This window comes from Sceloporus undulatus, chromosome 6 (assembly GCF_019175285.1).
Source record: "Sceloporus undulatus isolate JIND9_A2432 ecotype Alabama chromosome 6, SceUnd_v1.1, whole genome shotgun sequence".
Taxonomy (NCBI): domain Eukaryota; kingdom Metazoa; phylum Chordata; class Lepidosauria; order Squamata; family Phrynosomatidae; genus Sceloporus; species Sceloporus undulatus.
In genome coordinates this window covers 52,287,744-52,299,603 of record NC_056527.1, presented here as the reverse complement: position 1 = coordinate 52,299,603, position 11,860 = coordinate 52,287,744, and the positions used below count along the sequence as shown (strand labels likewise).

Below are 11,860 nucleotides of genomic sequence, written 5' to 3'. Positions count from 1 at the left end.
GGGGCTGGTCCTCCCAAGGATGGCCGCCTCCGAGAGAGGATTGCATGTCATCCCGAAAACTGTTCCCCCAGGGGATGCACAACCCCTCACGGTTCAGCTATGGTGCCACATGCCCTTTAAAACGCAGATAGGGGACTCCTGGGCACACATGGTAATTCTTCCTTGCCAGGACCCCACTCCCCCCCCCGCCGATCGGTAATGCATTGGTCACGGCGGTTATTGCCCCATCTCCGGGCAGCCGGCCCACACAGAAGCTAAGGTTGAACAATGTTCTGTTCCAGGGCCTGTTAGACACGGGGGCCGACATGTCTGTCATCAGCCAAGACCAGTGGCCCCCCTCCTGGCCACTAGAAGCCGCGCCTGCTGTGCAAGGCGTGGGAGGTCAACAAATAGCACATCAGAGTGCCCAGTGGGTCGCCATAGCCCTAGACTCGGACCCGACAAACATCAAAGGGTATGTCAAGCCCTATGTTCTTCCGTTGCAGATAAACCTGTGGGGGAGGGACACATTAGAGCAGCTTAACGCCACTCTAAACATCCCCGAATAACCCCGGGAAGAAAAGAGAAATGTCCGCCCAAGCTATTAGCCTAACATGGAAAACTGACAAGCCCGTCTGGATAGACCAGTGGCCCCTCTCAGTTGAAAAGCTTGTGGCCTTAGAACAGCTAGTGCAAGAGCAGCTAAATGCTAAGCACATCAATCCGACCACGAGTCCCTATAACACTCCTGTGTTTGTTATCAAGAAAAAGTCAGGTAAATGGCGGTTTTTGCATGACCTCCGAGCTATTAATGCCATCATCGAACCGATGGGCCCACTCCAATGTGGCTTACCCAATCCTAATCTATTACCCCGGGACTATGAGCTAGCGGTAATTGATTTAAAGGACTGCTTTTTCTCCATTCCGCTAATGGAAAAGGACTGGAAATATTTTGCTTTTTCTGTTCCTGTCCTAAATAATAGCCGACCCACTAAGAGATATTGTTGGAAGGTCCTCCCACAAGGCATGTTAAATTCTCCAACCATTTGCCAGACCTATGTGGACCAAGCGCTCCAACCCTTTCGCATTAAATTTCCCCATTTAAAGGTCTACCATTACATGGATGACATATTAATTTGTGGCAAAGTTCTCCCTTCCAATTGGATATCAGAGCTTCAAAGCACTCTTAAAGCTAGTGGCTTAAAAATAGCACCTGAAAAGGTCCAACTGCAGCCACCTTTCCAATATTTAGGTCACAAAGTTACCAGCGCAATGACCCATCCGGTCATTCCAAAACTTGCCATTCCTGACACCTTGACCTACATTAACCTGCAAGAATTGTTAGGTCATATTAACTGGGTTAGACCCTATATCTGCCTCCCCACAGAGACTTTACAACCCTTATTTTCACTCTTAAAAAAGCCTACTCATCCCTCCGAAAGGGTCACATTGACCACGGTACACAGGCAGACTCTCCAAACTATAGAGCAGGCCATGGCTGCGAGGTGGACCGATCGAGTGCAAGACACTCTCCCTGTCTGTCTCGCTATTCTAAAGCAGCTCCACACAAAACAGCCCACGGCAATCATTTACCAGAGCACAGGTAAACAAACATACATTGTGGAATGGCTCTATTTAAATACTAATTTGACAAATACCGTCACCACTGCCACAGAACAGGTCGCCTTGCTAATCCAGAAAGGTCGGACCCGAATTCTTCAGTTGATAGGCATAGATGCACAGACCATAATAATTCCCTGGCCTTTACAACAATGGGAATATTTATACTCACAGTCTCAAAATCTACAAATTGCCTTAGAGGGATTTGTCGGGCACATTGACTGCCACTACCCAAAAGACGCTAGGCTACAGCTGTTTGCTACCGTGCCTATTTTATTACGATCGCCTTTAATCTCGCAACCTCTTCCCGGCGCGTTAACCGTCTTCACTGACGGCAGCCCCACCAGGGGGGTTGTTACATGGCACGATACTACGTGGCATGCTATCTTTACGCCCCCACAAATTTCGGCACAGAGAGCTGAGCTGGCAGCGGTCATTCTAGCTTTAAAAACGTTTCCCCATGCCCCTATCAATTTAATTGTTGACAGCATTTATGTTACTGGGTTAGTGCAAAGACTACCTAATGGCTATATTTCCTGGAAAATGGATGATAACCTTTTCGCCCTCTTATGGACCCTCCAGGCCCTCTTAGAAAAGAGACTGCCGCCACTATTCGTGGCCCACATTAGAAGCCACCAACCTATGCCCGGGCTCCTCACTGACGGCAACGCCCGAGCAGATCAAGCCCTCCGCTCCCTATACCCTATCACGGACCCCTTTGCCAGTCATGAGTTATATCACCAAAACGCTCGGTCCCTGGCCAAGCAGTTCAACCTGCCTCTAACAGAAGCGCAGGCTATCATACAACAGTGTCCTCAATGTTCCTTCTATAGACCTGCCCCATTAATTGGAGTTAATCCACGCGGGCTAGCGGCCAACGATCTTTGGCAACTTGATGTCACTCACTTTCCCCCGTTTGGGAGATGGTCTAAAATACACGTCACAGTGGACACCTACTCTGGATTCATATGGGCCACCCCCCAGTCCTCTGAGACTGCCTCCAGAGCAATAAATCACATAATAAGGTGCATGGCAGTTATGGGTACCCCATCTGCCTTAAAAACAGACAATGGACCCGCCTTTTGCTCTTCCTCCTTTGCGGAGTTCCTAGCCCGACATGCAATCAAGCATACCTTTGGCATTCCCTATAACTCTACGGGACAAGCCATTGTGGAGCGCGCCAACTCCACCTTAAAACGACATCTTGCTAAACAAAACAAAAAGGAGGGGCTACTCCCCCACCTGCCAGAGGTTGAGCAACAATTGGCCACAGCATTGTTCACTATAAATCATTTAAATTTGTCTCTAAATACAGCCACTAACCAATATTTCTCTCGAGTTTAAAAACATTTCCGCTCTGCAGGCCCCCCCCGCGGCCATTGGTGAGGTATCGCATCCTGCCTGGGAAGGACTGGAGCACCCCTGTACAACTCATCACCTGGGGCCGAGGCTACGCCGCTGTCCAAACACCCGGAGGACCAGTGTGGGTACCTGTGAAGTACGTCAAGCCTCATGTCGTGGCACAAGGGACTGAAGAACCCCATACCGAGCTTCAACATCAACCTGGCCGAGACCGAGACCGGCATGCAGAACCGGAAGAGAGGACCGGGGGCTCAACCCCCTCCTGTGACCTGGGGAATGATAAAAAACCTAAGCCGACAGGCCACTGATATCGTGGAGAAAGAAGGCTTAGAAAAGACTCCTGAGAACTGTACGCTGGCACTAATAGCAAGTTTGAATGCCAATTCTTTGTGTCTCATCACGATCTTCTGCTTACTAATGGGGGTGGCGGGAGGCCAAAGTGTTTTTGCCCCGGGCCAGAACATTTGGGAAACCCTTGCCCTATCCATCAACCAAACCTCCTTTTGCCTGTCCCAGCAACACTCAGTAGGGGAAGCGTTGAATACATGTCTCATTCCTGTGTGTCACTCCTCTCAGGACATCCAGAATGATACATGGTTCTACACTGACCTTCCGGCTAATCACTCCCTCAGAAGTCTGCAATATCAATATCACAATTGGGGAAAACAGCATAAGCGCTTGTTCCCCTTGGCCATGCATCTGCAGACTCCCGTCATTGCATCCCACAACGCGACTTGCGCTAGGATGACAAGTTGCACAGACAAGTCTTGTGTCCACCTGGGCAGTAACCATGAGCTCAAATGCTCGACCCAGGTCCACGTCCCATACATTCATCAGTATGTGGAATTACCAAGGGGATGGTTCTGGACTTGTTCAGGTCACACGTTCAATTATATCCCCGCAAACCTCACGGATGGCACATTGTGTTGCCTCAGCCGACTAACCCTCCTGCTGCCCCCACGGGAGCTGGGGGGCGAAAATCGGCGAAGCAAACGCTCCGCAGGCTTGCATACGCTGGATGAGTCCTGTGATTCCAGCGTCAAAATCATGTCCCCTGGTGAATATCTGGCTTTAGGGATCTCCATTGTGGGGGTCCCAGGGCTCGCCGTTGGCAGTGCCAAGACTATTGGAAAGCTCGCCTGCTGGGCTGTCAAGAGCTTAAACACCACTTCTACTGCTATCAGCTTGTTAAACCAGGAGCAGTCAGAGTTGAGGCGCGGGCTACTCCAAAACAGGGCTGCCATAGACTACCTTCTGCTCCTTCACCATAAGGAGTGTGATGAGGTACCAGGGTTAGAGGGGATGTGTTGTTTCACCATCACTGACAATAGACAGAGAATAGACAGACAGCTAAAAACCATGAAGGAACTCGCCCAGAGCATAAGGAAGTCCAGCCTTGCAGATTGGTGGGAGGGATTATGGAGTTGGTTGCCCACCGGCTGGATACGCATCCTTGTTCAATATTGTATACTTGTATTTTTCCTTTTTGTTACCTTCTGTTGTCTCCTCCAATGTGTTCCTACTTTGTGTTCTAGGCTTTTGCAAAAGACAATGACGACCACAGAAAAGCAACTGGTTGCAGGGTATGTACGCCAGCTCATAAAAAACAAAAAAGAGGGAGATGTGGCATTCCCTGGGAAGCCCAGAGGATGCGACCCCTCCCAGGATAGCAATGTTTACCAAGATTGAAATGTGATAACCCTACTGGCAGACCATAGGCTTATGACTTGCCTTCTGGTAGACAATGCTTTATCCGTGATTGGATAAGCCCATGTTGATTCGGCTGAGACAGTGTACACACCTTGCTCCCCCTTGCTAATTAGAACTCTCCTGAGTACACATTGGTCCCTGATTCCTTTAATTGCCTTCTGATGTACAGTGAGATAAGGTGAAACCTAATGTTACCTTGATGTCAATAAAAGGGGCTGGCCAAGACCTGGCCAGCGAAGCTTTGCACCCCCATTCCTGTCTCTGCGTCTCTCTCTGCCGCGACACGTAATAGAAATAAAAAAAATAGAATTGCAACAATAAAAGACATAGTCAATGCCCAAATAGTTAGATGCTCTTCTCCCCACTTCCAATCTTCATAAAGTTATTAAAATGTTTTTGGCTGCTGGAGAAACAACAACAGAAAGGGAACAAACTTTGCTTAAGGAGTTTGACAATCTGGGGTCAGATGCTAGAAAGACCTTTTTCTCTTCTCCCTGCCAGATATGGATGTGCATGTTCTGAACTAATTAATAATTACTGCCGTGCAATTTGAATTTAATAGGCAAAATGACAAACATTAATGACAAAATTACTAGCTGAGTTAAAGCTTTCAGTGTTCTTTAGTTTTTTGTGGGTTTTTCAGGCTATGTGGCCATGTTCTACAAGAGTTTGTCCCTGATGTTTCGTCAGCATCTGCGGCTGGCATCTTCAGAGAAGATATGGGTATTTAACATAAATTTAGTGCAGGTATTTAACATAAATTTAAATGGCAATTTAATATGGCAACAACTTATTTTCATTCTTATAGTTTCCCTGAAGATGCCAGCTACAGATGCTGGCAAAACGTCAGGCCTAATAGCCTGAAAAACCCACAAAAAACTATGGATACTGGCCATGAAAGCCTTTGACTTCATTTTCAGTATTCTGTTTTAACAAATATATGCCAATTGTACTTGTGCACTGCTGTCTTATATGAGTATATGTGGGTAGGTGTAAATACAGAATGCCTTAGAAATGTCATATTGTAACGCCACATTGCTGTGGCTCCTGAATGTTTAATGTGGGAGAAAAAGGCGGGGAAAGTAGAGTCAAGAAATAAACATCTGACCATGTCACAAATCCAATTATCAGTGACAAGGCTAGTAAGTCAATTGAGCAATGTTGGCTAAAAGCAGCTTTGCGTCTCACTAGAGACTGCTGGAAAGCAGTAGTACACAGGGGGATGGGATACCAGAATTTGGGCATATACACCATACCAGTTCACTGGTTCAGATATTTTTTCTAGCATAAATGTGTGAATCTAGCCCCACAGAAACACAAAATAACTATTGGAGCTGCGTTTGAGCCAGCAAGCAGAATTAACGTCTGGGTGTAGTGAGCCGTAACCGCAAGACAGCTCAGACTTAAAGGGAGCTTTAGGCAAAGCTTGGCTAATAGCCCTGCAAGAAGCAGTTCTCCTCAACCATATGTCCGATTCAGAAAATCAGTCAGCCCAGAAGGTTCAAGTTCTCTTTCCCTAGAGAAAAATATGTTTGGAGTGACTGAAAGAAGGCAATTTAAATCATTAATCCCTTTTTTCAAGTGCCTTTAATAAGCATTGTGAGTTGGGGAAGGAAGGAAGTCTCTTCCTAGGTACCTATTTAATATGGAACCCTTCAGTAACTCAGCAATGTTGGGAGAAGTGAATATGGGTGTAATTTGGTACCCCTGAACTCACAAAGAAATAAATATTGTTCATTATGTTTGGCTGGTATTCCTCCATATACCACTTACACGTAATATAAGTTTGTGCCATCCTGCACTATGAACACAATTACATCCCTATTTTAGACTGTTTATACTTAATATAAAAGATATTGCAGAAGATGACTGGTCGGTCCTGTGAATTGAAAATCTTATTTCCTAACCCTAGGTGGTGCTTGGTATCACATTGAATACCAGTTACTAGCTGACGTCTCTGCACATGCTCAGTGGTGCTTTCATTTATTATAGAGTGCCACAGTCAGGTCTTTCCATTCACAAAGTATATGGCACAGCTGAATTCAGGTAACAATTGCACTGCAGGGTTTACTCATTAGTTCATTGCGGTGCTAGTTATTAAATGGCAGGTGTGATCTAATACATTTTGCTGCCTGATGCAGAACAGTAAATGGTGCTTCTTACTCATTAAACTTGGAGTACTTAAAGCTAGTCAAGTTATTTTGGCATCTCTGGCAGTGGAACTATGATAATAAAGTAATTAACTACTAACTGTTTTTCCAGGTTCTTTTTGGTGTGGAGGGATGCCGCGCGGTTTGGCTGCTGCATTGTCCCTTGGGAACAAAAACGGGTGGCTGTACAGCCCCTTAGACAACATTATTTTCTAAATAAAATATATTTTAATATACCAGACATCATAATTTTACACTAAACCAAGTTATATATAACACATTTTATTTCTTAAAGAAATAAAGTGACTTTCAATCTCTAAAAGGCTGCTAATACTGCATGTTTTAATGTTTCCAAATTTTTCCAATGGGAGGAATTCCCCCCATGGCTCCAACATTTCTGGACATTTTACACTTTTACTCCCAGGCACTGTTTTGGAGCATAAAAAGCAAATAGAAGGAAGGAGAGTCTGTGCAGCTGTAATATATCTCAATCAGAACAAGGCCCAGAGGGAAAGCATGTAACCCTGGCCCCCACCAGGATCAGGGTGCAAGACCCATCAGAAGAGGACCCTTTAGTCATAAGTATTGGTCAGAAAACCCTATCATATGGGTGCCAAAAGTCAGAATTGGCTTAAGGGCATGAAGCAATAACAACTTATTTAAGAAAGCAAAGATTTTTTTTTTTTAAAAAATAGTCCTTTTCAGAAGGGATGAATCAGCATTTCTAAAAAAAAGAAAAAAAGAGGATTAATTGTATTATTTTTATCCATCTGTATATCTGTATACACACAACACGCACATGCATTATATTATATTATATTATATTATATTATATTATATTATATTATATTATAGATTAAGGTCTCAGACAGATTAATATTTTGGTCTAGATTATGGCATCTCATAATGCCCTAAACTAAACCAATAGATTGTGTGTGTCTTCAAATCTGCTGACGACTTGTGGCAAACACATTAATTCCATAGAGCTTTCTTAGGCAAGGAATAAACAGGAATAAGAGATAGCTGTGCCAGTTGTTGTTTGTTAACTGCCGTTGAGTTGACTTCAATTTATGGCAACCCTATTAATGAGAGACCTCCAAGGCACCCTATCATCATCTACCCTGGTCAGGTCTCTGAAGATGCCAGTCACAGCTGCTGGTGAAACATCAGGAATAAACTCTTCCAGAACATGGCCACATAGCCTGAAAAACTCACCAAAAAAAAAAAAAAAAAAAAAACTATGGATGCTGCCTGTGAAAGCCTTTGACTTCACATTTCTTGATTTCTTATCCATCTGGAATGCAGCCTTTCTCTTTTCCTGCTGCCTTCCACTTTTCCAAGCATTAATGTCTCTTCCAGTGAGGCCTGTCTTCTCATGATATTCTCAGGAGCCCTGGTGGCGCAGTGGTTAAATGCCTGTACTGCAGCCACTCACTCGAAACCACAAGGTTGCGAGTTCAAGACCAGCAAAAGGGCCCAAGCTCGACTCAGGCTTGCATCCTTCCGAGGTCGCTAAAATGAGTACCCAGACTGTTGGGGGCAAATTAGCTTACTTGCTAATTAGCTTACTTGCTAATTAGCTTACTTGCTGTTCACCGCTATGATCTTTGGAATAGCGGTATATAAATAAAACAAATTATTATTATTATTATGATATGGCCAAAATATGACAGTCTCAGTTTAGTCATCTTGGCTTCCAGGGATGATTCAAGTCTTATTTGCTTCAGAACCCATTTCTTTGTCTTTTTAATAGTGGTATCTGTAGAACTCTTCTCCAGCATCACATTTCTAATGTTGATCCTCCTGTCTACTCTCTTCACTGTCTAGTTTTCACAAATATACATAGAAATGGGAAATATGATGGCTTGTACAATCCAACTTCAGTATTAAAGGAAATATCTTTGCACATCATGATTTTATCTAATTCATTAATTGCTGCCCTTCCAAGTCCTAATCTTCTTCTGATTTCTTGAGTGCAGTCTCAGTTCTGATTAATGACTGAGCCAAAGTATAGAAAATTTTGAACCATTTTGATGTGTTTATCATCTACTTGAAAATTATGAAATTAATGTAGTCATTGTTTTTGTTTTCTTCATGTTCAACCATAAACCTATTTTTGCACTTTGACTTCAGTTTCTTCAGTTCCTTTCTCTGAAATATAGCCTACAGTCCCCAGTATGTTAGTGGTTTCCCACCCAAGTACTAACAGGGGCTGACCCTACTTAACATCCAAGATCAGATAGGATCTTGTGCATTTAGGACCGAACAAAACAAAAAATTAGATAAGCATGTTTTAATCCCTTTTTTGCCATATGCACATTAGTAACCCAACAAAAACAAACATTCATGTGATAATGAATTTGTTATGAAATCTCCAACAATAAACTTAACAGTGGTAGCATTTGGTCCTTAGCTTAAAATAAATCAAGAAATAAAGTTGCTTTTATCTTACCAACAAGGCTTTTATAATTTTCTGCTGATACCCAGCCAAAGGGTGTGGCTGTTGTATAATATATCCAGAATTGCATTGCAAATTTAAAAACTAAACAACAATAACAACATTCAGCTGGGGATCTGGAGCACTAACAAAAATTATTTAGGCTCTCTCTTCATCATATCACTGGCCCTAAAGATATTTTGCTGGTGAAAGTGATATCTTTCATCATCATTTAAAAGAAATCCTTTAATTAATTTAAATGTTCTTCCTTCTGAAATTAAATAGGAAACGAATAAACATTAGTTGGAAAATATTCTACTCACATATATTATGGTGGATCTGGCACTGTTGTGGTTCAATCCTTGGTTTAATCTAATCGTTACTCTCAAGTAGAGTCAAACAAATTAATCAGTGGGATTTATCTAAATGTTGCTGTTGTTGCTGCTGTGTGCCTTCAGTTCGTTTCTGACTTATGGCAATCCTAAGGTGATTGTATCGTGAAGTTTTCTGGTGCTGAAGGTGTGGGACTTGCCCAAGGTCACCCAGTGGGTTTCCATGGCTGAATAGGGAATAAATCCTTGGTCTCCAGAGTCGTAGTCTAATGTTCAAAGTACTATACTGTGGATTTTATCACACATGAGGAATTTCTCTTAATTTCGAATGAAAAGAAAGTGGGGCCAGAGCGCATTCATGTAAATTTGCTAGTTCAGTGAATTTACGTGAATGCGAATTGCATTCAAACTGGTTTCCCATTGCCCAAAAATAGCTTGCCATTGCCCGAATTTGCAAGTGGTAGTCTATCACACAATAACGTGAAACCTCATGATTGTGTTCAGATTGCTATTGGATTATACTTCCAATTTCCCTTGTCTGATAAACTCCCATGTTGCCTCTTGAAAGTGTTAACTGACAAACAATTTATTGAGTCTGCTCCAAATGGGACTAGCAATTGTATTTAGGTAGTCATTTTGAAGTGGATTTACAATGTCCCGAGGCATGACTTATACTGTACATCAGTGAGCTGGGGCTGTGTGAATGAGAACATGCATCTCAGATTTGTGGTGAGCCCTCCATCTTCCAAAACCACAAGTCACACATAGATTTACATGGAGAAATTTTGCCCTGATGTTTTGAGTGTTGGATTAGGAAACTGAAAAACCAGGGTTCAGATCCCTGCTTGACCACGGAAACCTACTGGGTGACCTTGGCCAAGTCACTATTTCTCAGCCTCAGAGAAAGGCAATGGTAAACCCTCTCTGATAAATCTTTCCAAGAAAACCCTGGAGGTTAGAATCACCATAAATTAGAAATGACTTGAAAGCACACAACAACAACAACAAAATATCTAAATTGACATTTACAACAGTCATAATGGTATCCCCCTTATGTTGCAGTCATAATGTAACTTACATGTCCTTAGCTATTGTAAAAAGGAATTAACTGCAAGTAACTTGTATGTTCACAAGTAACTTCAAACCTCTGCTCCAGTCCACAGAAGCAAATCAAGCTCTCCCATCTCAAATTCGGTTCATTGCTAATGGATCTAAAGTAATGCAGAGTCTTGTAGCACCCTAAAGTCTAATTGTAACTAATTAAGCTTTCAGATTTGATAAATATGGATCAGATCAAAATGTCATCACATGCAGACTGTTCTTTTAATATTTGGGTTAAAATTTTCAACATTTCACTAAACAGGGATTTGACAAGAACAAGGATTGCCCCAGGACTCAGCTGGAACATCAGGAGCCTGATTCTCTTGCGTGCATTGCAAATTTGAGGTGGGAATGCAGGAGTAGTAACAAAGTCATCTTTGTTTTTTGACTCTATGTATCCTTTATTAATATACTCTCCTTGAATCCAAAATAACATAGTTGATCGAAGAACATATTATTGGGGAAAGAGCTGTGGCTTGGTGGTAGAACAAATGCAGCCTGGAAAAGGAGATACAATATGGTGGAATCTGGAGCCAAGGAAAGTGAAAAATCAGATGCTAAGTGCTGAAAAAAGTAGACATCAGAGGGAAAGGAAGTTGGGAGTAGAGAAGATATGTATTTGAGGAAACAGGAGTGCTTAGTAGGAGTGAAGAATATATCTGGCCCTACAGAATGCTTTGAATTACAGCTCCTATCATTCCTGATCACCAGCTGTAATAATTGGAGCTGATAAGTGTTTGGCATCCAACAGCATCAGGAAGGCCAGAAAATCTCCCACCTCTGTCTTAAGCCATGGAAAGAGGGAAATGAAGAGTGATGCAGAATATGATGGGCCTAAAAGACAAGAACTGGAGGAAGAAAGGAGAGGCAAGAAGAGGCAAAGTCAGCTGGAAACAGTTTAGGAAAATAAAACTACAGTTGCCCCTCTGTTTGCATGGGCTTCAGATCCGTGACCCTTGCTTACTTGAGAGGAGCAAATGGAGGGAATTAAAATGGGGCATGTGACTGTAGTTATAATTATGTGTAAACAGAGCTCAAAGGGGTTTTTTTTGGGGGGGGGTCAAAATTTTTTTTCCAGTTCTGCCTAAAGCCCTATGATGATAATCTCTCACTGCACAATTGTGTTTGGCATCTCATTGATGTTATAAATGTAGCTCAAAGGTGGCTCT

The 11,860-nt window shown here is 42.9% G+C and overlaps 1 protein-coding gene across 1 annotated transcript; it reads left to right on the top strand.

Annotated features, from left to right (window-relative positions):
* Window positions 1-2,975: 2,975 nt before the first annotated feature.
* On the top strand, window positions 2,976-6,556 carry LOC121933000. Its single transcript, XM_042472176.1, has 3 exons — window positions 2,976-4,367; window positions 4,497-4,544; window positions 6,502-6,556. The coding sequence occupies exons 1-3, from the start codon at window positions 3,112-3,114 to the stop codon at window positions 6,554-6,556; spliced, it is 1,359 nt and encodes a 452-aa protein (XP_042328110.1). The 5' UTR covers window positions 2,976-3,111.
* The last annotated feature ends 5,304 nt before the right edge of the window (window positions 6,557-11,860 follow it).